The sequence below is a fragment of the Corvus kubaryi genome, unplaced genomic scaffold (genome assembly GCF_017639235.1).
Source record: "Corvus kubaryi isolate FWS band 111438036 unplaced genomic scaffold, C.kubaryi_AGA036_p1.0 137, whole genome shotgun sequence".
Lineage (NCBI taxonomy): Eukaryota > Metazoa > Chordata > Aves > Passeriformes > Corvidae > Corvus > Corvus kubaryi.
Genome location: NW_024580671.1, coordinates 18,993,972 through 19,017,333, shown reverse-complemented (window position 1 = coordinate 19,017,333; position 23,362 = coordinate 18,993,972). Strand labels below are relative to the sequence as shown.

At 42.8% G+C, this 23,362-nt stretch overlaps 1 protein-coding gene across 2 annotated transcripts in view; it reads right to left on the bottom strand.

The window, feature by feature from the left end:
* Window positions 1-23,362, bottom strand: part of ST7 (suppression of tumorigenicity 7) — a 143,113-nt gene that overhangs the window by 91,397 nt on the left and 28,354 nt on the right. The window contains exon 1 of one of the 2 annotated variants that reach the window (XM_042018086.1): window positions 11,189-11,615. The exons of the other annotated variant lie outside the window; for it this stretch is intronic. Coding sequence (XP_041874020.1) covers window positions 11,189-11,210 — 22 coding nt within the window. The 5' untranslated portion in view covers window positions 11,211-11,615. Of the gene's footprint in view, window positions 1-11,188; window positions 11,616-23,362 lie in introns of those variants that run through there. 2 annotated transcript variants of the gene reach the window in all.

The following is a 23,362-nucleotide window of genomic DNA, read 5'->3' as shown; positions in this document are numbered from 1 at the left end:
TTTAATTTCTAAAATGGCCTCATTTACTAGAATCACTTAAATAGCATTTCCAGCATTTTTAACCATTTCCATTTTACATTTTAAGGATGTCTCTTGGTTTCTTCAAGGGAATGGCAGCACTCTTTAAAGAAGGATGGACAAGATTAAGAAATCCACTATCAAACCTGTTCATATCTGCCCCCCTCTCCCCCCCTTTCTCCCACCCTCCTCCCTCTCTTACACATATACAGTGCACATATCTATTTGGCATATGAGATTTTAGCTCTTACACTTGCCAAATCACCCACAATCCAAGAATTTACTATTCCAGGATCTTCCATGTTGCAGGCCTCCTTCTCTCTTCTAGATCATCACACCTCAGTTTTCTTGTTGTTCAAGAAGGAAGTCTCTCATGGCTCAAACCCACCTTGATATGCTGTCCCCAAAGAAAAGGTGACCAGCTGCAAGTGACCAACACGTAAAACTCAATTGCAGTGCAACCACTGCTCTTGATTTGTTTTGCACATTAGCATCCTACTATAGTTGGTGTGAAATCATTTGCAAAGATAAAACTTGAGTCCATGAAGGCTGTGTTTTACCTTGGACTCATTTATTAAGGCCCTGGAAAATGCAGCTTAATGAAGAACAAAGGAAGTTACCTCTACTTTTGCTCATAGCCAGCTCTCTATTCTCCTTGCAAAGTATGAAAGCAAATGAAATGTTGGAAAATAGAGTGACTTACAATGTTTAAAATTCTCCACAGAATTACAGAATCATTTAGGTTGGAAAAGACCTCCAAGATCATCGAGCCCAACCTTTGACCAATCTCCACCTTGGCAACTAAGCCATGGCACTGAGTGCCATGTCCAGTCATTTCTTGAACCCCTCCAGGCATGGTGACTCCACCATCTCCATGGGCAACCCATTCCAATGCTTTCCATGAAGAAATTCTTCTTGATGTAGAGTTTGAACCTCCCCTGGCCCAGCTTAAGACCATTTCCTCTTACCCTGTCACTGGTTGCCTGGGAGAAGAGGCTGACCCCCACCTGGCTACAACTGCCTTTCAGGGAGGTGTATAGTGAAAGGGTCTCCCCTGAGCCTCCTTTTCTCCAGGCTAAACAACCCCAGCTCCCTCAGTTGTTCCTCATGTGACTTTTGCTCTCAACTTTCCAGAAGCTTCGTTGTCCTTCTCTGGACAAGCTCCAGCACCTCAATGTCTTTTTGGAGTGGACCAGAACTGGACACAGGACACATGGTGTTGAGTACAGAGGGAAAAAGAGTGCACCTGTCATGTTCTTGTCCTATCATGATTATCTCATTCACCAGTCTTTTATGGATTAATGCCTTAGATTACTGTTTAGAAGTTTATTTTGATTAGATTTCATTCTGGCTATAACCACTAATAACTTCAGCTATTATTTGACTGGCTGTCCTCACTTTCTTCTTCAATATTCTTTAATCAGATCAATTCTGTGAGTTTGGATGCTGGAAAGCAAAAGGACAGCCAGACAACTGTGATTCAGTTTTAGAATTTAATTGTTGAAATAGCTGTGCATCTCTTCCTTTGAGAGGTGTTTTCAGACTGAACTTCAGAAATAGACAGGACTAATGGCCAGATTTTTGCCAATTTAAAAAAAAACCCCAACCAACCAACCAACCAACCAACCAACCAACAAAAAACCTCTAGAAAGCAAGTGGCTACATCCAGCAGATGATTTTCAGAGATGAAATTCTAGTTTCTGAAATCCAACTTGGCAGTATGATGTTCCCTGACCTGTACATAAGGCAGGAAGCACCTAAGTCAGCTGCAATGCAGGCTTCCCCATGGCGCCTCTGATACATGTCCACCCCTGTTGTGTCAGTATGTCTGAAATGCTTCTGGACATGAAAAGATAGTCTACTTTTCATATTTATGTAAACTTTAGGCATACCTATCCACAAGAATAATAAGACTTACTGCCTGCCATGGTACTGAACTCGGTAGCAAGTAGCAGGAAGATCACAGCTTCTCATCCGCAATGAAATGCTGTACAGTGAGACAGCTTCAGGCTTTCCTTGACTGGGAAAAAAAGCTTTAATTTCACTCAACTAGTCTGTTAAAAACAAGGCAGTTGTAGTTTTAACTAACAACAGCTGTCAGCATAAAATAAATAAATAAAGAGATAAATAAATATACACAGATAGTACATACATAAACAAAAACTGGCAGATTTTTTTTAACTCCTTTTTCCATAGTTAGATTGTTCAATGACAGAAAGACACTTCTTTCTTCCTTGTGTAAACCAAACCAAACCAGGAGTACATACAAAGCAGTGGCCTAGGGGAGAATAACTGAAAATGCAGACACCTATATTTGCTGCCAGCCTGCAGACAGCAGCTGCTGCCCGCAGCGCCTCATTCGACAGTGACAGCGGCTGCACTGACGTTCCACATTAGAGAGTCATATCGCTTTGTTCCCTCAGGGGAGCTTCTCTGTTTAAGGGGATACTATTAAGGATGGCAAGTCCAAACATGAACCCTTTTTTTTTGTCTTTTTGTATAATTCCGTGTAAGTATTTATCTGTATTTTATGGAAGAATTAATTGACTGTCACTATAGATGCACAAACAAGACATAACCTAACTAAATGCCAAGCACGTAGTTCACCAAACTGCTGCAGTACAGAGCACTGGTTTGAAATCTACAGCTTCATTAAATCTACAGCTTCATTCCTCTCTGACAGGCAGCCAAGCCCCACAGAGACTCCAAGTCATTAGCATACATGCAATGCTCCAGAGCAACCAAACGAATGTCTCTCTGCATCCAGACAGTCACTGTGATGCACAATACCCACAGCAGTGCTACCTCCAGGGCCTGGAGGTGTAGCCTAACCCAGAGAGACCCCCAGTTTTGAAAATATTCATACCTATAAAGGTAAGTTTAGAAAAGGTCCTGTGCAAAGGCCTTTGAATGCCCATTCTCTGTGGGACCCCCCCTGCTGTGACAGACCACTAGTGCTTTATTCTGAGCAGGCAACTTAACCTCTTTGTTATCATAGCTGTTGTATTCCTATGGGCTGGGGCAACACCCCCTAGTCCCACTGTGATGTGGTAACTACAAATGATACTAAAGATGATGTAGTATGTCTTATTTAGCACACTTGAGAAATCCTTCATCCCACTGCTATCTCCTTGTGCAGTCAGAACATTCCGAAGTCTCAGAAAGACATCTCTAGTGGGTCAGCAGTTGTAGAGGAATCTTCTCCCATTTGTACTGGCACAGAACTGCTCTTCTGTCGTGTTACCAAGGGCACTGTATTCTCCTGTGCGATAGTCATGCGTCAGGTCTCTCACACTGGGGTGGATTCCTGGAGGAACTTCCACTCTTGATTGTGACACTTACAGTTCAGATCTTGCTGCCTTTTATCTGGCTGCTCACTTCCATCATTTGGAGCTTTTCTCCATCCAATCACACAGGCAACCTGATTATCACCCTCTTCACTCTGTACAGCTTATCTGGAGTTATCACTGCAGACCATGCAAGCAGCAGACGATGCAGAGAATAGCCAGGCTGATACATGCTCCAGAGTCAGAGGAATGCTTTCCCCCCCAGCTCATTTAACCCTTAGCAGACCTTTGCCTCCACCCACTGCCTATAAAACAGCTGGACTGCTGGAGCTCATATCCTCAAGGATGACAAAACACATGGGATCTTCACACAAAATTTGCCATGTTTCTTTGCCAGCTAATTTGACATTTCTCAGCTACTGTATTCTCTTTGATAACCTAAACAGTCTGAGAGAATTTTGTTAGCAGATGGTTTGAATGACTCATGATTACCTACCCCCATGAAAATACAGTGGCATAATTCATTGTTGCCACTGCAAAAGTCCTAGATACCTTACTAATGACAGTCATGAATGCAGCTGACAGGAAAAAAGGTTAGTGGTGCCAATATTTTCCACATTCAGCTCTTTTAGTAAATGTTAAATAGATAATTTTAGCATCTTTCAGTATTCCTAATCAGGATGCTTTTCTTTTCTTTTGTGACCAGCACTATTTTCATTGTGCTAAGTCAGTTCAGAATCAGTGTGACTCTTGCTAGGTATCTGTAAGCCAGTGATTTATGCAGTTGAGGTTCTGCCTGGGATGATATCTTCTTACAGCAGTTTTTCCTTTTCTTGTGGCAGAAGTCTTACAAGTGGAGTCCGCTGCCATTTTCTGACACCTCCCTGGAGTTGTAATAAATGCCCTTCCCCTCAGAATTTGCTTTCTACTGTGGTCCTCATCATACAATCCCTTATTTCATTGTAAAAAAATGCAGTTAACACATGAAGTAATAAAAATCTGGTCTCCTTTTTCTACTTCCATCCAGGATCTTTCAAGATACGTAAATGAGTACATTTTCCTTTTGCTGCACTTGCACAGCTACAACTCATCAACATCAAGACTACATCCTCTTAAAACTTCTTCATGTACTATCATATGGGTACTTCCACACTCAGTAGAGTGCAGCAGGAAATCCAAATACATGACAGCTTTCCAAGACTAGTTCCTTGGGGTAAAATGAAAGCTGGCATTTGCTGGAGTGATGACATCTATGAAATAATATCATCACTGCAAATGGCAAAATCACTGGGCTAATCAGCAGCACAGTAAACAGGAGAGATTAAGGGAGATGGATAATCTTTCCACTGGCATCTTCAAAACCTCCTCATGGCTTTTTAGGCTACTGACCTTTTGAGCACAAGGCACTTTCTTCCAGAGCTCATTCCTACCCTCTCTCATCCTTCCCTGTTCAGTCAAACCTTTAAAAAAGCTACCTAAGGGCTATACAAATGTGGAAAGTCCCCAGTATAGCTCTATATTTTCTCTGACAAGCTCACCAACTTTGTGTCATTTTCACCTTGGGCTCCTGCTCTAGGCTGAAACATGATCTAGCATGTTTTGAGGGTCTGCTCAGCCTCTCTCAAAGCATGAATGGAAGACCTTCCCAGCCACTCTATTTCTCAAAGGAGGTCAAAAATATCATACTTTAATTCTGTATCACTGCCATGTAGTTTCACAAGAATTTCCTTTCTCCTGTACTGATCAAAACACCTCAAGATACCATTTCCAAATGAAATTTATAGAGAGCCCAAAGAAGTTCTACAATACTTTCCATCTTATTCTGGGAAGCAATGGCACATTTCTTGGTCTAGGCAGAATATGGATTCTCTTCACTCCCAGTTTCTAAGCATCTTAAGTTGATCTCTCACTGTAAGTTTCACCTTGATCAAGCACACCAAGGTCAGCCAATTTTTCACTGAGCTCCACTAGATTCTGGGTAGCAAGTGTTTCCGTAGCTGTCCAGCTTATTTGCTTAATATAGCATCTTATCTTTTTCAATAGGGAACATATTGTCATTTTTAAGATCCTTTAATTTCATATTATACACCGTAACCCTTTCATATGAAGCAGTGATGTCACATCAAAGTGATTTTCAGCAAAAGGAAAAGAAATCCATTAATCTGGAAAACCTGGAATACTGTCTCTCTGTATTCCACGTGCTTTTCTCATAGCACTTTACAGACCTTTTCCTGGTGCTTCAGGCAGGGTATTTTATCTCAGATGAAAAGAGATAACTTAGGTTCTTCTGTGGATAATTTTTTTGTTAGGCATACCCATTAATTATCCCCAAATTACATGGAACACTAGCGCTTCTACCCCAGCTCAAATAATACGACAGAGTCCTCGCTGCATGTACTGCACTTCCTATCTGGGTCACACAGCCCAAAGGGACTCTAATAATCTTTCAGGTGTCCTTGGTCATAAAGATTTATCCCTATTTCTGGTTCTATAAATTAAACTGGTCAAAGCTGAAGCTTGTTTTGATCTCATACCATTTCGCAAACATGCAGATTGATTGAGCTCATATCTATCGCTGTGTCTAACTTGGAGATTGGTCCTGCTTTGAGGGAGGTGCTGGTCCCTTCAAATCTGAACTATTCTGTGATTTTTGTCTTAAATCTGAAAGACCTTTTGTCATCTTTTGATCAATCACAGACCCCTCCACTAATTATAGCTCTGGCATGGACCAAACAATTTGACAAGCTGAAGAAAAGGTTACCTATTCCCTTCATGTACTTTCAGATTTCTTCCCCGTTCCAGAAGCTGTGTGGACACAGCTACCTGGGAGACCGTCACTGTATTCAGTAACTTTACATCAGACCTTGCAACTTCTAAACCAATGAGATAGGAAAGGTGATCCAGTGCTGCAAGAGGCAAACCACCAAAGACTGTCAAATTTATGAGTCATATCCAGCCTGTGAGATGTCTCAGTTCACTTTTCGTCTTTGCAGGAAGAAAGGGCAAGTTGCACTTAAACTCTCCCTGCTCGTGAACAGCTCAACACAGTGAGTTCAAATGGCCATTGGTGCTGCCTGAGTAGGAGGGCTGAGCTTCAAGCCCCCGTCCTCCTGAGCATGCAATCTCAGGCACATAACAAAGTGTTACAGCCTAAGGAGTTTAGAGAACACGCAGAACCCTCTCTTATCTCAGGTTTGTATTCTTTAAGAATACATTCATTTAGAAAGTATCAATACTAGCACTCAGTAAATCCTCAAAATCTACTGTAAGTGGGATGTGAGACTACATTTTCTCTCCAAATATCTTGAAGTTTCACTGATGAATTTGTCAAGTTATTACAGCTCCAGTAATCTCAACCCATTTCATAACACAGGTTTATTCTGCCATTTGACACTGGTGTAGCTAAGCCTCTCTTTGACCTGGTTCTGCAATATTTTCAACAGCCCTGACTCTACAGGGAACAACAGGAACCTCAGCAGCTAAATATATTGGTTTAAAGTCACAACTTCTGGTACTTTCTGTAACCTCTCTTTGACATACTGTTGCCTGAGAAACCAGTGTAACATCATTGAGGAATTGTGGCTGTACTTACTGCTCTCAGCCTTTTAGGATGGCAATGGGCTATTTATGCTCAAAAAATGAGTGTTTTGGTCATCTGCTGGTTCTGTGGAGCCCAGTCTCACCAAGGCTGCTATCCCACCAATTTCAACAGTCATGTCCCACCCTTCCTTGTGCCGCTGCTCATCTAACTGCCCCATGAACCAGCCAACATGCTCAAAACCAACTACCTGCAGAAGTGGTCAGGTTTTGGTTGGTTCTTCCACAGATGGGATGAGTACCAGTGCTGGGAACAGAGGAGGCAGGCAGATCACCCAGAATGGCAACAACCATGCCAATCAGATTGTCCTTCATCTCCATATTTGACTCTAAGATCTCCCATTTCTCTACTGCTGGCCGCTGCTGTTTTGCAGAGGTTTATAAGACTACTTCTCTGATGCCATAAAATCAATTATCTTGGTGTAACCTTTCCCATTTGTTGCATTTTGGCTGGAAGAAAGTTTGGGAAAAAAGTGCCTAGGAACAAAAGCACCACCTGAACAGACAGGGCAGAAGACAGTAGAGTGAGCCTGGGACAAGCACAGAAGCTTTTCCTGGCACACTTAGGTGGGCAAGATTTCCCATTCCCACAGCAGTCCTCAGCCTCCCCACAGAGAGCAGCCTTCCAGCATTAACCTTGCAGCAGAGGAAAGCTCCACTTGCCCTTTGGTTTTGTATTTCTCCGGCCCTTTGGTCAGCTCTCCTTTGTTTCAGAGTCCTTCTGCTTTCCAGAGTGCAGCTGCTGATCTACCAGTCAGGGACCACCCATGAGCATCTCCCAGACAGCCCAGGCTGGAAGAGCATTTCCCAGACAACCTCCCCTCACAGTTTAGTACTGCTGCTAGGTTAAAGTGCCCCAGCATGAAGAAATGCAGCAGTACTGAGAACATCACCTGGGGCTTTCACAGCACACATCTGGGTCCTTGTAATAGCACTGGGGCAAGTGCCATGGACATATGTTTGTGATTCCCTCCCTCGCAGCTTCCCACTGAACTTCTCTGGGTAGCAGAAGCACACATGGTGCATGTTCTCAGACATGCATGAAATGGCTGTCTGAGCCTCTTTAGTCGCTTTACAGGTTCTAAACTGCATCCTGTCCCATTCCTTACCACTACACAGTCAGATGTGATGGAGCTCCATTCTCCTGACCTCTCCCACCACTGGTAAGCCCACAACTGGCTGCTCTCACAGTTCAGTTTAATTTGTGCCTCTGTTGTCTCTTCTATAGACCTCCAACTGCCAGTATTCCTAGTTAGACAAGGGACACTTGCTGGTTATTTCTGCAAGGCTCTTCTCCCTGAGATGAGAGTGTTCTACTTGTGGGGACCACCTTGTCGCTTGTTCAGAGGTCCACCACTTCTCTGCTTTGGTGCAGCACTGCAACACCATTTCACCTTCAAAAATTCTCAATTTTTATCAAACCAGATTACCTCCTACAGAATGTAAAACTATTATGGAGAGCAGACAAATCTCTAAGGTCAGCAGTAGTGATGGTGGGGGATGGAAACCTGCCCCCCATGCACACAGCCCCCCAACACCGCCCCAGCAGTGTGTCTGACAGTGGATCAGCACAAAAGCACTGAAGATGAAGTGTCTCTGGCACCTATGTTTCCTGTGGGCATTAGAAAAACGACATGTGACCAATGGAAAATACTGACCATGACCCTATGGCAACTACCTTACCCTCCCACAGTGCCCTTGCACAGATACTTCTCAGGGTTTTTGCTTTGCACACTCTACCCTTGCTCATCATGCACTGGGAGTGTCAGCAGCTGTTTGTGCATCGCCTGCTGCCTTAACCCCCTTTATGAGCTATTGTCACTGGCTGTTTGTCTTTCCCTGCATCCAGGAGGTGATAAGCAGATGCCTGTTCCTACAAAGGCCCTCAGACCATCTTTTACTGCCCTTCTGACTGCTGCTAAAAGCAAAAAGAAAAACCAGGATTGCTGAATGAGAGTTGTTTTGACATTTAAAATATTTTGATACCGCGTGAGACTAAAGGTTCTGAACCAGTATTTGCTTCTGATCATTTTTCTTAGCTTTTTAATCAGAGAAAAGAGAAATAAAATCCTAAATACTAAGTGTAAACAGCAGGATTAAAAAAACTGTAATCTGCTCATTTCATGCTTTTTGGACAGCAGCAGCAGCAATGGCTTCTGTCATATTTCCAACATCCAAATAATGCTGAATCTTTTTCTAAATTTATTTTGTCTTATTTGATGTTCTAGCCAGACAGAAACGTTAACAATTAGTAGCACTGTTATCATTTGACAGCCTGGAAATATTAAGAAGACAGGAGGGAAGGGAAAACCAAAAACTCTTAGCATTTTGATTGAAGTAATTTCGATACTATCCTCTTTCTTTGAAAGCAAAGCCACTGTTCCTCCAGCAGTGGTGTGGGCAGGGCTGGTTACGCAAGCACTGACCTGCACAGGCAGGTGAGTGGGGCAGCACCAGTGACCCCACTCTCCTCCTGCTTGCCAGCACCTGGCAGCAGCAGGCAGTGGGACAGCCTGTCCAACCTGAAGAGGAACTCTTGGGCGGGAGGTTCAGGCCTGAGCAGAGGCACAGGGGAGCTGGCCACCACACCGCCTTCCTCTTCATCTGGCCAGAGAGCTCAGGCAGAGACTGACCATAGCCTCTGCTTGAATCAGTTGCAATGAGCCATGTTCTGTTTAATCCCGTTTTTAAAAGCAAGAAGTGTTTCTAGACCCTTCTGGGAAACAGGTAGTGGCTGTTATGGAAGCTCCCATCACCCTTTTCTAAATTGTGGGAACTGTGGGAACCATGGAGACAAAAACAGCCACAGCTGCTGGTGCACAACCCCCGTGACTTTAGCCAATGCACCTCGTAAACCAAGAAAGGACCACGAAAATGAACAAGACTGAACAATCTGACTCTGAGTGTGCACTATGGCTTTCTGCATGAGGGCAGGTGGGGCACTGATTTTATCTCAGAGCCTGTTCAGTGCATTTTGCAGAAGCAGAGCCCATGGACACAGAAACTGGGGCTCACAGATCTGGCAGGGTGAAATAGGTGCAGCTACAATATTTGGCATCTCTCTTCATGCTCTGATGACCCAGAGCTGCAGACGTTTACAACTGTGCATGAAAAATGCGTCCCTAAGCAAAAGAAATCTTAAAGGCAAATTTTGTTTTTATGCTGCCTGACCTTGACTGTGTGTTGTGGCAGAGGAGGGGGGAGCTGCCAGAGCCAGGCGACAGGACCAATTAACCCTTTGGGAGCAAGGAGTTTGACAGCCAGGAAGGCATAACTATGAGGTATCCCAATGCTGTTATCACTTCCTAGGAAGAGACGAGCAGAACAGGTCCCAGCCTAGCAGTGCGGAGACATTACACTATGCTGGATGTGACAATGCTCTACAAAAGCCATTGCTCCATGTTCAAATGAGACACGTTTCCAATGCGCAGTATTGTTTTGTGCACAAAATACAACATGAACCAACTGTTCTCTATTTCTCGGTCACCTGATAATCACTGGATCAGACTAGTCTCCACACAGCCACACTGTCCCCAGCAACATTATTTATACAACAACCCCCAGCCTTCCTCAGTCGCCAGATTTGCCAGGTAGGTAATTGTTGTTCCCATTGAAGGAAAACTGGCTTGCTTTCAATGACATGCATCTGCACTGCTATTATACAGCAGACAGCCTCAGTTACAATTTTCCAGGACAAAGATCAGGAAGAAAAAAATAAATGATCCTTTTATTTTGCATTTTTCACCCATATTTAGAATTCCACCTAATTTAATTGCAGATTCTGCAGTCATAGGGGGGATTGCACAGAAGACTCCTTTTTCCCAGAAACAAAAATTAAGTAAATGAGATAGACATGAGATAGCAGTCTTTTCCTGCTGATTAAATCACTTTCCCCCAGCTCTCGCCCATCTAATACTGCAGCACCCTCAGTACCCAAATGTAATATCTGAGTGGTGCATTCATTAGAGTATTTGCAACTCCTGATCACTGACAGATGTGATCTTATCAACTGACACATTCAAGCAAAACTGCCTTTTTCCCCCTATCTTCCAGTGGCCTGAATTCAGCAGTGCTGACAGCCCTACGCTGCCTTGCTGCTTACATCGAGGATGCACCCACAGTTAGGAGGTAGATGCTTCCCCTCCAGCATCTTTCATCCCTTCATAAACAGGCAAGGACCACAGCTTTTAACCAACGACCTACAGCAAAGAGAATGCAAGTGTGGCGGGTACAGCAAGGATAAAACAAGCCCTGTTCTCAATAGAAAATGGGATGCATTTACTTACATGACGATTCAGTGCCAAACATGGCTCGCCCCAGATGCTGCTATTTTAAAAAGGAAAGAAGAAAAAAGAGTGGAAGACGGAGTGTATGTGAGAAGGGATGAGACTGCTACACAGCAGGGGTCATGAAGCCAGACAATGCAGTCCAGGCTATCCAAGCTGCCAGATTCTCCTCTCTCCTCCTCTCCTCTGCTCAACACCGCAGACAGCTTTTCCTTGCAACCGCAGTGAAGGTCCTTCTTCTTCAGGAAGCAAAAAGCAGGAGCTTCTGTTTTAAATCCGAGTGATAAGGGCAGGCTGGCGTTCTTTCTGTGATACCGGCAGGCAGAAAGAGGTATCAGCCACCAGATACCGCAATCCCCAGCCCCTGCTCGCCGTAAGACAATAGCGGAGCTTATGCACACACGGGATGACGTCAGGACACTGCGAAGACTGACTGCTGCAAACCCAGAGGCTCGGAGGGGGCTTGGACAGAGCAGAGCGATTCAGATGGGAACTCCTTTGTCACAAAAGCAGAGGACAAAGAGCCAGACATATATTTCCCTCTGTGATGCTAAAGCTCCCAGCCGGGTCTGTAATGCTAGAAGGAAAATATCTGCCTTGAATTCATGCTCCTTTGCTCAGCTGCACAAGATGCAAAGTGTCTCTGTTCAAACAGAATACATTTCAGGGACAAATATCCTAATAAATGCCACTTATAACATTTTCAGTAAAGAATAACCCCAAATTTCTATCACTAACTCTCTTTACTATTTTTCCTTCAAAGAAATACTAAATTCCTGGGCCAGTCTACACTCCAGACCTAATTTTCACATCAAAGTGTTAGCCAACTGTCTCATTTACTTAGATTTATTGTCAGAATATACTGTAACAATGCTCTAACCACAATAAATAAGTCACAGATCTAAATAAAAATAAAAACCCCAAAGCACACTGGATTCAATGATAAAAAGGCATCCTAGCAACCAAAGAAACATTTTCCTTACTTTTTCTTTATTCTTCAAAGCCATCTAGATCTAGTGTGTATCTGCAAGTGCATTTTTAGTGCACTGAGCTTATTTTTTTTCTGACATTCAGTAATCGAAAGATGATCAAACATAGAAACAAAGCCCTAAGCTTGCTCCTTTGGTCCTCTCGCAGACAAAAGGAATTGCCCGTCTCGTGCTGGCGAGAGCAGCCAAGCAGGAAGCTGATGGCTGGAAGCTACCAGACATTGGGGGCCATCCATGGAATGGCTGTCTGGAGGGGGCAAAACCAAGAACGTTTCTGCAAAGGCTCACTGAACACGTACATGCACTTCCCAAGATGTCAGACACTGAAAAGTACTGCTGGTGGATGAGGAGAAAGGAGAAAGATGCAGGTCCATTAAGCAAAGAAGCAACCACTCCTCCCATTTCTCAGCTTTTGTGGGTTAACCATTCCCAAACACTCCTGCTGCTCTGCAGGCCAAGGGGGTTTGAGCTGTTTGCAGAAGACACAATGCCACCATGAGCAGCAGGCTGGAAAAGCAAGTACTACTGAAGGCTGGCAGCACCTGCCACCTGAGAAGCTCAGTGTGCTGAAATCATTAGGGAACCGAGGAGTTGTTGGCTGAGACCACTGCTGCCTGAAGGACAGACTGGAAAGCAACAGATAGGGATCAGAGCTACAGCAGTTCACTGCAAGGCCAGTCCCTCTGGTCCTGGGGATGGGGAACATGGTCCCAAGCTCACAGAGTGTGTATGCCCACAAACATCCTTATGGACCCTCAGCAGCCCTGTGCTGTGAGTTGGGAAAGCACAGAAGAGCTTTATAGAGCCTGATCTTGTCTTTCCCACAGTGGTGGGGGGTACCTATAAGACACACCAAGCTACTCTTCTGGTAACATCTGTTGGCACAAAATGCTCTTCAGTTTTTCCTCTGCTTTCCATTCCACACATTGAACAGTCCCTTTGTGCTCTGCACACACCGTAAGAATAATTAGGGCCACCAAGCTCATGGGAACATTTATCTGTATTTCATTTCTGGAAGAAAGTAATGAGAGAGGCCATATCCTGTGGTGAGACATCTCATAACACACTTTCTAACAGGCAGCTTGTAGTCTCTGTCAGCAGACAGGACATCAGTGCTCATAATCATAGTGACTCAAACCAACCCACAGATGCCTTAAATTAACCAGATGACCACAAATCTGTACATAAGCACCTGAATTAATAGCATGGCTGTTCAATTGTCATGATTATTTGCAATCGTGTGCACGGATGCTCAGCACCAAGAAGCCATGTCCAAATTGGTTTTGACCATGACAGTGGCATAAATCCTGACAAGGAATGTAGCTTTCCTGTTCCCAGAATTGAATTAGTTATTTTGACTACATGGAGCAGTTAACACCTCTTTCAGTCAAAACAGGTTGATAAGAAGCTTCGGTGCATCAAATAAACTAAGTGTTCTGGCTGGACTTTCCAGCAACTGCGGCAAGTTCACAAAAGAAATGTGTCTATTACATATCAGTAAGCCTCCAAGCATCTTTAAACACAGGTCTCTGGAACAAAATCCCAAGTGCACTCGTGCAATGGCTGAAGAATGAGTTCTGCTCTGATGAGCAGATCTGACTTTCCCACAGCAATGTTTCCAAGGAGAGACAAAACCTCAGGGCTTTTCCAACGACATCCTTGAAGGTGTCACAGAGCCCAGGCCCTCTGCCAAGTTCTCATTACACTGATGCATATAGGTAGCTGAAAAGCCCAAACAACCCATGCAGTATCTCTGGAAGGATTTAATAATAATCTATTTCATTAGTCTTAGGCTTGGCAGGTCAGTATGTTGCCTTGTGGGAAAGGTGACCCCTTACAGGCCACTGAAGGACTTTCTCTGAAATTCTTTCAAATTTACCTAAAATGTTTTGTCAAATGACTTTGAGAGAGTGTTAAAATCTGTTTCTGACCTACTGCTCTTTTAAAACCATAACCTTTCAGTTTGCTAGCAGAATTACGGATTTCTGTTTCCTATGCTGAGTGTTGCTGTTGGTTTATTCTACAAAGAAGGGTCAACAAATGGTTTTTCTCTCTTGTACAGCAGTGAAGATAATGTAATTAAGTGTACAGAAAGCATAAAAGGAAATCTCCTGCCAGCATTTGTATTGCTGTGATTGCTTACAATGTGCACAAGACATTGTTGAAGTATTAGATTAATTTACAATGTACCTTCCATACATTCCTCCGCAAACCAGCATGAAATATTTAAATCAGAAACAATATATGCTATGCAAAGCTGTCTCCTGTATATTCACATTTTCCAGAGAAAGGGATGTGCTTCTCAACCACTGCCACTCTTGGAGCAGATCTTCTTTATTCCTCACTTAATCACTGCAGAAAAATAATACACATATTTTATTTGGCTTTGTAAGGACACGTGTCTAAGCCCAAAAGCATAGTTTGAGTTTTAATAATGAAGCTGGATAATGAAATGTTAAATTTTTTATACAGATATAAATTTCTGCTTTAGAGTAATTTCTTTCTATAAAAACAGTGCAAGCAGGAAATCTGAGCTACCAACAGAAGCAGATTTGTACATGTGCCTAATGCTGATCCACTAAAGCATAAATCTTTATTCTCTCTTGTCACTAGAAAAACATTTCATTTTGCATTTAACCTCCTTTTTCACAGGAGAAACTCTGGAAGCAGGAAATTAGTCCATCCCACCTGTGAGGTTCTCCTGTCCTACTGCCCTGAGCAGCTCACCTCGACAGGGGAATTCTCACCTGTGTCCTCCCCAGGGTAAGGCAACAGGTCCCACACCTTCAAGCCTCTAGAGAGGAAGTACAGGATAACCTCAATAAGCCTCAGAGGAGGGTGAGGAATTTTATTACATTAGTTAAACTTTTCTTTCCAAGTCCCCTTGTTCTGTAAGTTTTTTAATGCCTGAAAACTGATTTTTTTTAAGACATTGAAAAATTTAATCCATTTAATGTGCTATTGGAAACCTCTGAGTGACTCTGCAATGAGTCCGCACCATTCAGCAACCTCCAAAAGGAATTAATTTTGTCTGTAGTAATGTTAGTTCCCTCCTAAAAATGCAGTAAGACCCCCAGCCAACCCACACTGTGACAATCTCCTGCTTCTGTAGGTATTGTCAGTCCTGGCAACAGCTGCCACACCGATTATTGATTAACATAGTACCCACAAAATACAGCAAGGTGTTTTTCATGCTCCAGAAAAACACAAAACCAAACAGCAGCACGTATTACAGAACTACAGCTCTTTGGCTTTACACTTTGCTCAACTTTGCTGACCCCTAATCATCTTTAACAAACATCTTTGGTGAAAAAGTTGACATCATGATTACACCAATGTAATCCAGTGTGGTGCAACAACTTCAGCATCTCATCGCACAGGGACATGTATTTAAGGTACAAACAAACCCCCAAGCAACCAAAAACAATACCCTGCACTGATGCCATACTATCAAGTCCCCAGTGTAGAGGTGTTTTCCAATACCTCCATCATTGAATGAAGCCAGTGTCCCAGAAATGGCAGTTTTGGAGCTGTGGAAACAGGGGAGCATGCCCAGCTGGGATGGAGGACAGCCCTGACAAGCCCTTCCCAGCAGGAAAGTTGGCAGTGGGGCACAGGTCCAGTGGGGTCTGCCAGCTTGGACTACAGAACGTTCAGAGCCAAGTAGAGCCAAGAAAGGCATGTTCCACTGGAATGAAATGTCTCCAGTGCTTCATTTGTGCAAATGCCAGAAGTTCCCATAGGGAGCCGGGCTGGACAACCAGGAGCAGCTCAGGGAGTAAGGAAGGCTGACACAGGACCACACCAGGCAGCCGAGACAGGGAGACAAAGGGACTAGCTAGCCAGACAGTGGAAAATATCTTTGAACATCTGAGATGTCTGAAGTCCTCAGTGTTCTCCTCATAGCCTGGTCTTATCACTTTTTGTTTGAGGTTTTCCACACACATTCCCTCTTTGCAACATACTGTTCCCTTGTTATTTTGGCACAGAAAGGAAGGAGACTGCTGGAAGAAAAAAAGTTAAGATCTCAGTCCTGTTCAACACAGATAAAGGATTTTATACCAGACTGATTTGCAGGGATGTTTTTCTCTTTTTGTTATTATTTGCTCTTGTGCTGATTTTTAAAATACTTCTGTACAGTCCATATTGCATTTATGCAACCGCATTTCATGTAAAAATTCTTTTTCTTCACCATTTTTAGGCAATTATTGCGTAGAAAAATTAAGCTTTTTGAGTAAACATATACATGCATACCCACACAAATAAGACAGACTGAAGAACAAGTACTTTTTGACACAAATAAAATATTTTTGTCTGCCTTGGTCCTTACCTGAAAGATGAAGTTCAAGAGACAGATTGCTTTTCAAAAGAGAGATACAAGGAACCATAATAATAAATTATTACATTACTGTGATGCCTTTCAAAATCTTTTTTTAGCAAAGATCTTAGCTTCACTACAGCTCTGTACATTATTACTGCAAGCCGTTCACCACAGGCAGCAAGATGCAGCTCTCAGCAGATGCTCAGCAATTAAAAGAGGAAGTTCTGTGTGTTTTGCCTCTCCCAGGCCACTAGCACATCTGAGGCACATCTAATGGACACGAAACTCCAGCAGTTATGAAACGGTAGAGTATTACACACAGAAAACTGTATGAAAAGAATACTGCATATAAGAAAGAAAAAAAGAAAATTTATTAGCCCAGTTTAACCACCTAATTCTAGGGTACAACTGAGACTGTGGATCATGGGCAGGTGTCTAGCTAGATTTCTTTAGGGGGCTGGGCATCTGCTCCTTGTTAGACTCAAGCTATTGAAGAGATCCCAAATCTTGGGCTTTCTCCTTCTCACAGGAACCTGGGACTCCTGCAGACCAGAGAGCCCTGAGATACGATGCAACATGGTATCTTTTTCTCCCCTGGTAGTACCCCTGGACTCTACTTGCATATCTGGCATCTAGTATCAGGGAGTAACAGACCAGAATGGTATTCCCATTCCCTGCAGCAGAGAATACAGAACAAATCGTCAAATTTCACCAACAAGTTCCCTTACATCATTCAGTGTGAGACTGGTAAAAAAGGCAAAACTATTTTGTAAGGGGCAGAGTACAGCTCACCTTTTATATATTACTGTCAAAAGATTAGGATGGTGATTCACCTCTTTTTTGTTTTGGTTTTGTTCATTAGATTTTCCATTTGGTTGGTTTCCTTTTAAAGATAGAACTGTTCACCCACAAATATCTAAGACAGTTACCAACACAGTGTGACAATCTACTCCCAGTGTGTGAATGACATATCAAACCCAAATGAAATATGTTATTTTTTCAATAACATCAAGCCCCGTGGCTCATCAGAGCATGTGTAATGCCTTCGTTAAATTCTGAGAGCAGTTTTTTGTCCCAAATGCATGCAACTGTGTGATGAAATGGAACCACTACTATAGCTGAAAAATGTTCCAGCAGAACACACTACCTTTCAATATGATCCAAAGAGAACTTAGAAACAAAGGAAGCAACCAAATCTTTAGTGTTATTTGTTAATTTAATTTAAATCACCAGCTATTTAGATAGCTTTCTAAAATAATAAAATATTAGAAGAAAAATAAGGTGTTTATTTTCTACACTGAGGGAAATACTTGAAATATTTTGGGGCTTTTTTTTGTATTCTAATTTCAGGTCATTTCCAAGGATCTATGCCACAGGCCTGTACATGAGGTAGACATGAACGTTTCTAATGTCAGAGTGAGCAGAGGTGGATAACAAATTTAAAAAAGGGATTATAAACAAACTGTCATGATTTTTTATGTGACTCTGAGGGATCAAAAATTAGGATTAAGGCCAACTTATAATAAACCACATGCAAACTGGCATCAGAGGGAACATGTGTGCCCCACATAAACACAAATATCCAATTTATATGCATAAAAATAAGTCAGAGAGACTTAGAGGAGTAGCTAGTATTGCAAACATTGCATTAAAATCTGCATTAATAATGTCCAATCTAATACCCAAACTTCATGATTAGCAGAAAGTTTGATTGTTGAGAGAGGAAGATCAAATTTAGATTACTCCTCAGCCCGAGTAAACACAGTATGAACATTCAATCTGACATTACAAACAGCCATGATTTCATCATAAATACAGGAAAAATGAAGGACTTCTAAGCCTACAAAGGAATACCCACAAAACAAGGTAATCATGTCCCTGCTGGATAGGTGAGTGCTGTGTTAAGCATACTCCTTAGCAGATATAAAGGAATCCATAACATAACCATGAGAAAAAATCCAATTGTGAGTTTTATTTCTATTTTCCTATATGAATACTCCTGTGCATAACAGTGAATGAGCTGATACTGCAGCCATAAATATAACACAATTGCAGAGTCAGTGGGGAAACCAGGTCCACTGGAAGCTGTTTGGCTAGTTGCACTGCACATTTAAGGATTTCTGTTTTCTCAAGATGCAGCATTTTGGTGGTGTCCCAGCCCCTCCTTCCAGGGCTTCTATTCTACTTCCATTCAGTGCCAGCCCCAGACTGGAGATCTAAAATTGTTTTCTCAGAATAAATAAGATTAACCACAAAAACTACTAAATGCTTGGATAGCTTGATTATCATAGCTTTCCTTGACAAAGAATTGCTTCTATGAGTCAGTGAAACAACCAAAGCAAGAGGCCCTCCTGATCCTGCACTGTGATTGGTGTTAAGTTGCAGCAGCACTGACATCCATCCATCAGGTTCTGACTGCAGGCTCCAGGCACAAAGCCTGGACACAGCACCCTCATTGCTGAACACTCAACGCTAGAATAATAAAACCCCTCCGGGAAAAGCAACATTCTACAAGTTATAAAAAAGACTTTTGTGGATAAGGGCTAGCCTGAGGAACAAATATATGGTGAAGAGGAAGCCCCCAGCAATGCATTTAAGCATTTTACCACTGGTTTTTAGGAGAAAAAGGCTCTTATACTTGACAGACACCCTGGAAAAGCTCTCCTGAACAAAGCACTAGAGAAAATGTTAGGCTTTGAGTCATGGTAATAAAAACTTTATGTAGACAATTAGAAGAAAATAGGATTGGAAAGGGTGGTGGCATCCGCCCTCCTCATTACAGTGAACTGTACCAGCCGCCTTCTCACCTGGCACCAAGCACAAAGGAAAAAAGCAGAGACTCCTGAGTCTAATTCTATATTGAAACTCATCTTAGGACATAGAGCAGGTCTTTACTAGGAGCTCACAGCACTTACTGGTTCACAGGGTTCCTCTCACAGCAAATCACGGTGCTGCCAAACACAACAAAGCACCAGCAACCACAGCTTATGCCTTCTGCTTGGTGATGGTCAATGAACGAACATGCAGAATCATGACTCAAGGCAGGCAAGACAGTAAGTGGCATGTCCAACTTAATGACAACTAAATGATCACACATTATAGTATTCAAGTTTCTCAGAACTCTGATACTAATGGTGGGCCTCCCTCTGAGCAGACCACACTGCCAGGATGCTGGTATCACCCTTCCTTGGAGTGGTGGTACCCTCAGAACTGCTGTATTTCACAGCATAAGGGGAGAGAGGAGACATGGAGGTTACAGGTCCCAATCTCCACAACATGCATCCCAAGAAAGTGCTGGTCAGCACAGTTAGAGAGCACTGATTTTCTAAATTAGTTTTGTTCTCAGTTCAGCAGTTGTCAACTTCAGCAGTGCCCATTTCTCTCACTGACTACAGGGAGAGCACACACAGACTAAGATTTGAGCAGCTCAGGAACAGATGTCTACATAGAAGAAGTGCCTCCTGTGCTTCTGAGAGTTTTAGGGGAACCACTGGAAAAGGAGATGGCTATGCTAATAATGTCAGGGACCCCATAATTCAAGGAAGAAAATGTAGATCCCTGCACTCCAAATCTACTTTAAACTGTGGCCTCTCCTATGGGTGTTCCCCCTGAACAGGTGCCAGTCTTCAGAAAGATCAGGTCATCTAAAGAGCAGCTGTTCAGCTGAGAGAGACATCCTGTTGCCCCCTGCAGCTGCAGAGATCTCCATTACACCAGTGATCTCCTGATACTTCAAAGCGCTGTGACACTTCTCTTCCTTCAATGCCATGAAAGATTAAAGGGCTTGTGTCCAGTACCAGGTGGCACACTGAGTTTATCAACTGCATCAGCCCAGGCAGGAAGGTCATGCTGAGCAGAGTTTGCAGATACAAGAAGTTTCTAAAATCAGCAGGCATCATTTCACCAGAATAAGTCTTCCCTGCCATTGGAGACATGCTACTTCCTAACAAATTTAAGCACAGACATGCATTCTTTTCTTCAAGTAGAAGTGTTTGTGGCCCTTCCCACATACCTGATTTATTTACTTAACAACATCTACTCAGTTATCAAACCAGGCCGAGGAGCTTTACCTTGCAGCAAAGCAGGAGCATATGGCTCTGCTCAGCCCGCAGGGCAGGGAGATTGCCTCCAAACATCCATCCTTGATGCTTCCTGAAACCCATTAGCCTTTAGATGGCCACCAGCTCTGCTTAGTGCTGTTTGTTGTCAGTGTTATCTACCCACTTGAGCCTCTGGCTCTGTTTATACTATAGGCAAATACTGCTGGATACCACTTATCCTTCGCAGAAGATGGTTTGGTGATTGGCCAAAGCACAACCTCAAGCACAAGGATAGACTTCCCTCCTGTATTCAGCTGGTCAAGGCTGCCCCTGTGGGCACCCCGAGGGCAGAGACTTGTGGGTCCTTAAATTTCAGTCAAACAGCATGAGAATCGCATCTCGTGAAAATCTTTTTAAACAAAAACTCTCAAGAAAATGTATTCCAAAATATAACACAGATTATTGTGTATTTACCTCATACCAAACATCACTGGAAACTGCACTGGATGAATGCAGTCCAGTATGGCACCTTCTCTGACCTCTACCTTCACATCTCTTTGTAAACTGGTACAAACAAGACTTACAGGCTTCATTACTTTTGCTGCTAAAAATGTGTCTGACTGAAATTGGTACAACACACTACAGATAGGGAAAAGCAAAGGGTTAGTTACTTGGATAAGAAAAGGGTATTACCAAGTGTCCAACCAGAAACGTACAGACTCCCCCAGCATACAGTGTCAGGTCCCAGGGAAAAGACCTCACTGGGAAGTACCACTGTGTCTTAATCATGTGTTTGACATGCCCCTTATTCCAACTGTCTTCCTCATGTCTGTGCAGAGAGAATTAAGACTCTGCTGGAACACTGGGGTTTTTTGTATGAAATAATTGCTTCTTATTAGAGAAATTATTTTTATACAGTATAGTCTATAAAAAAAATAGTTCACTTGGTTCTACTTTACCCGTGCATTACAGATGGAACTGAAAGCAATACATATGTGAATTTGTATTTCACCAGGAAACTAATCTTTTGTGGACTTTTCATTGTCATTTACTATCTTGAATTAATATCAATTTAAATGCAGTTAGTTAGATAACCATCACTCAAAGAAATGCCAAAACTTTCCATTTTCCTGTGACATAACACTGAATATTTAAAAAACCTCCTTGTTGAAACATCCCTTACGTGTCTTTTGGCAAGGGCCTACCCTGGCACAGGCAGTGGGCAGACGCAGACGCTGCATGTTCACTGCAGAAGCCAGAAAGAAACTGGAATGTCTTACTGCAGTAGCCAGTCACAGTTCAGCTCTGCTGCAAAGTGCACCAGAATTACGTCTACTGTTACAGAGCCAGATGTCTCCAGAGCAGAAGCTTTCTCAAGGGGTAATTTCTGGCTAGCAAGCTGCAGTTAAAGCACTTTTTTTCTCAAAATCTTTTGAATTTTTCTTGGTTTGTATGGCTATTAAAATTTAAAACAGAGTGCTTCACCAGTTTATAACAGACAAGGACTACTATGTTTTCAGCAGTAAACACAAAGCAAAATGAGATCAAACAAAAGCCTACAAGGCCAGGTGACAGAAAATGTGGACAGCCCCCCTGCAAAAAGCCATGGTGAAGTGACCCTCTGAGGATGCTTCAAACAAAGCAATACAGTCATGTTCAACTTTATTCAAGCCAAAATCCAAGTTGGATGAAATGGGTATAGTAAGCTGGCTACATGTTCCACCTACCTGGCCACAGACAAACTCAGATCCCAGCCCTCTACCCAGACCTACCCCTGACCTGCCCCATGCTTCCTAATCCAGAGTTCTGCGTCATGAGCATCCACCCCTCCCCTTGGAGAGCACCCAGCCTTTCCCAATGCAGCCAATTCCCTCCTCAAGCCCACAGAAACATCTCCCCTCTCGTCTGCCTTGCTCCATATCCTGTGTGTTGAGCCTCTCCGAAATCGCCCTCCAGGAGCACAGATTGCAAGGGTGTCCAAGTCCCTGTCCCGTCAGGGCCAGCTGGGGTGCGTTACGCATGGTCGCATCCACCTGGGTTTTAAATGTCTCCAAGGATGGAGGCTCCACAGCCTCTCTGAGCAACCTGCTCTGGGGTCTGACCACCCCCAGTGTAAAGAAATGCTTTCTCATGTTTGGACAGAATTTCTTGTGTTTGAGCATCTGTCTGTTGCCTCTTGTTCTACCAGTGGGCCCCACTGAGAATCCAATCTGTGTATCCAAGTCCATCTCAAAGACTGCAGCCCCTCCTGGCCCAGAATACACCATTTCTTTCAATCTCTCCATCAAAATACCCTTCTGTCTCAACCAGAGGTCCCTTGGATGAAAACAAGGATACTACAATGTGCATAATTTATTTAAATAATGCTACTTAAAGCAGATGGATATGTAACTTGATTATTTTTGTCTTCCTTTTTCCTGAAATCTGAATATCAAGTTTTCTGCACATCTTTGGAATTAACCTCAAACTGAAACTCAGCCTTAAGAGCTGAGTATTTTTCAGGCTTCTATAATTTGTCCAAGATTACTCATGTCAGAAAAGCATTCTGTCCATCACTGCATTTGAGACAAAAGGACATATAATAAAGTCAGCAAGTTTTATATATATGTATATATATATATATATATGTATACTACTACATGAAATATATAATATATAATATATATTTTTTTCATATATATATATATATAATATATAATAAAAGAGCAGGAAGCCTCGATCTAAAAGCACAACGTGTCTTCTGCTGCAGAGCTACTGAAGCAAAAATACACATCTCTGTGAGGAACATTCTATAGTGAAAACTTTAACCAACAATTCTCAACTT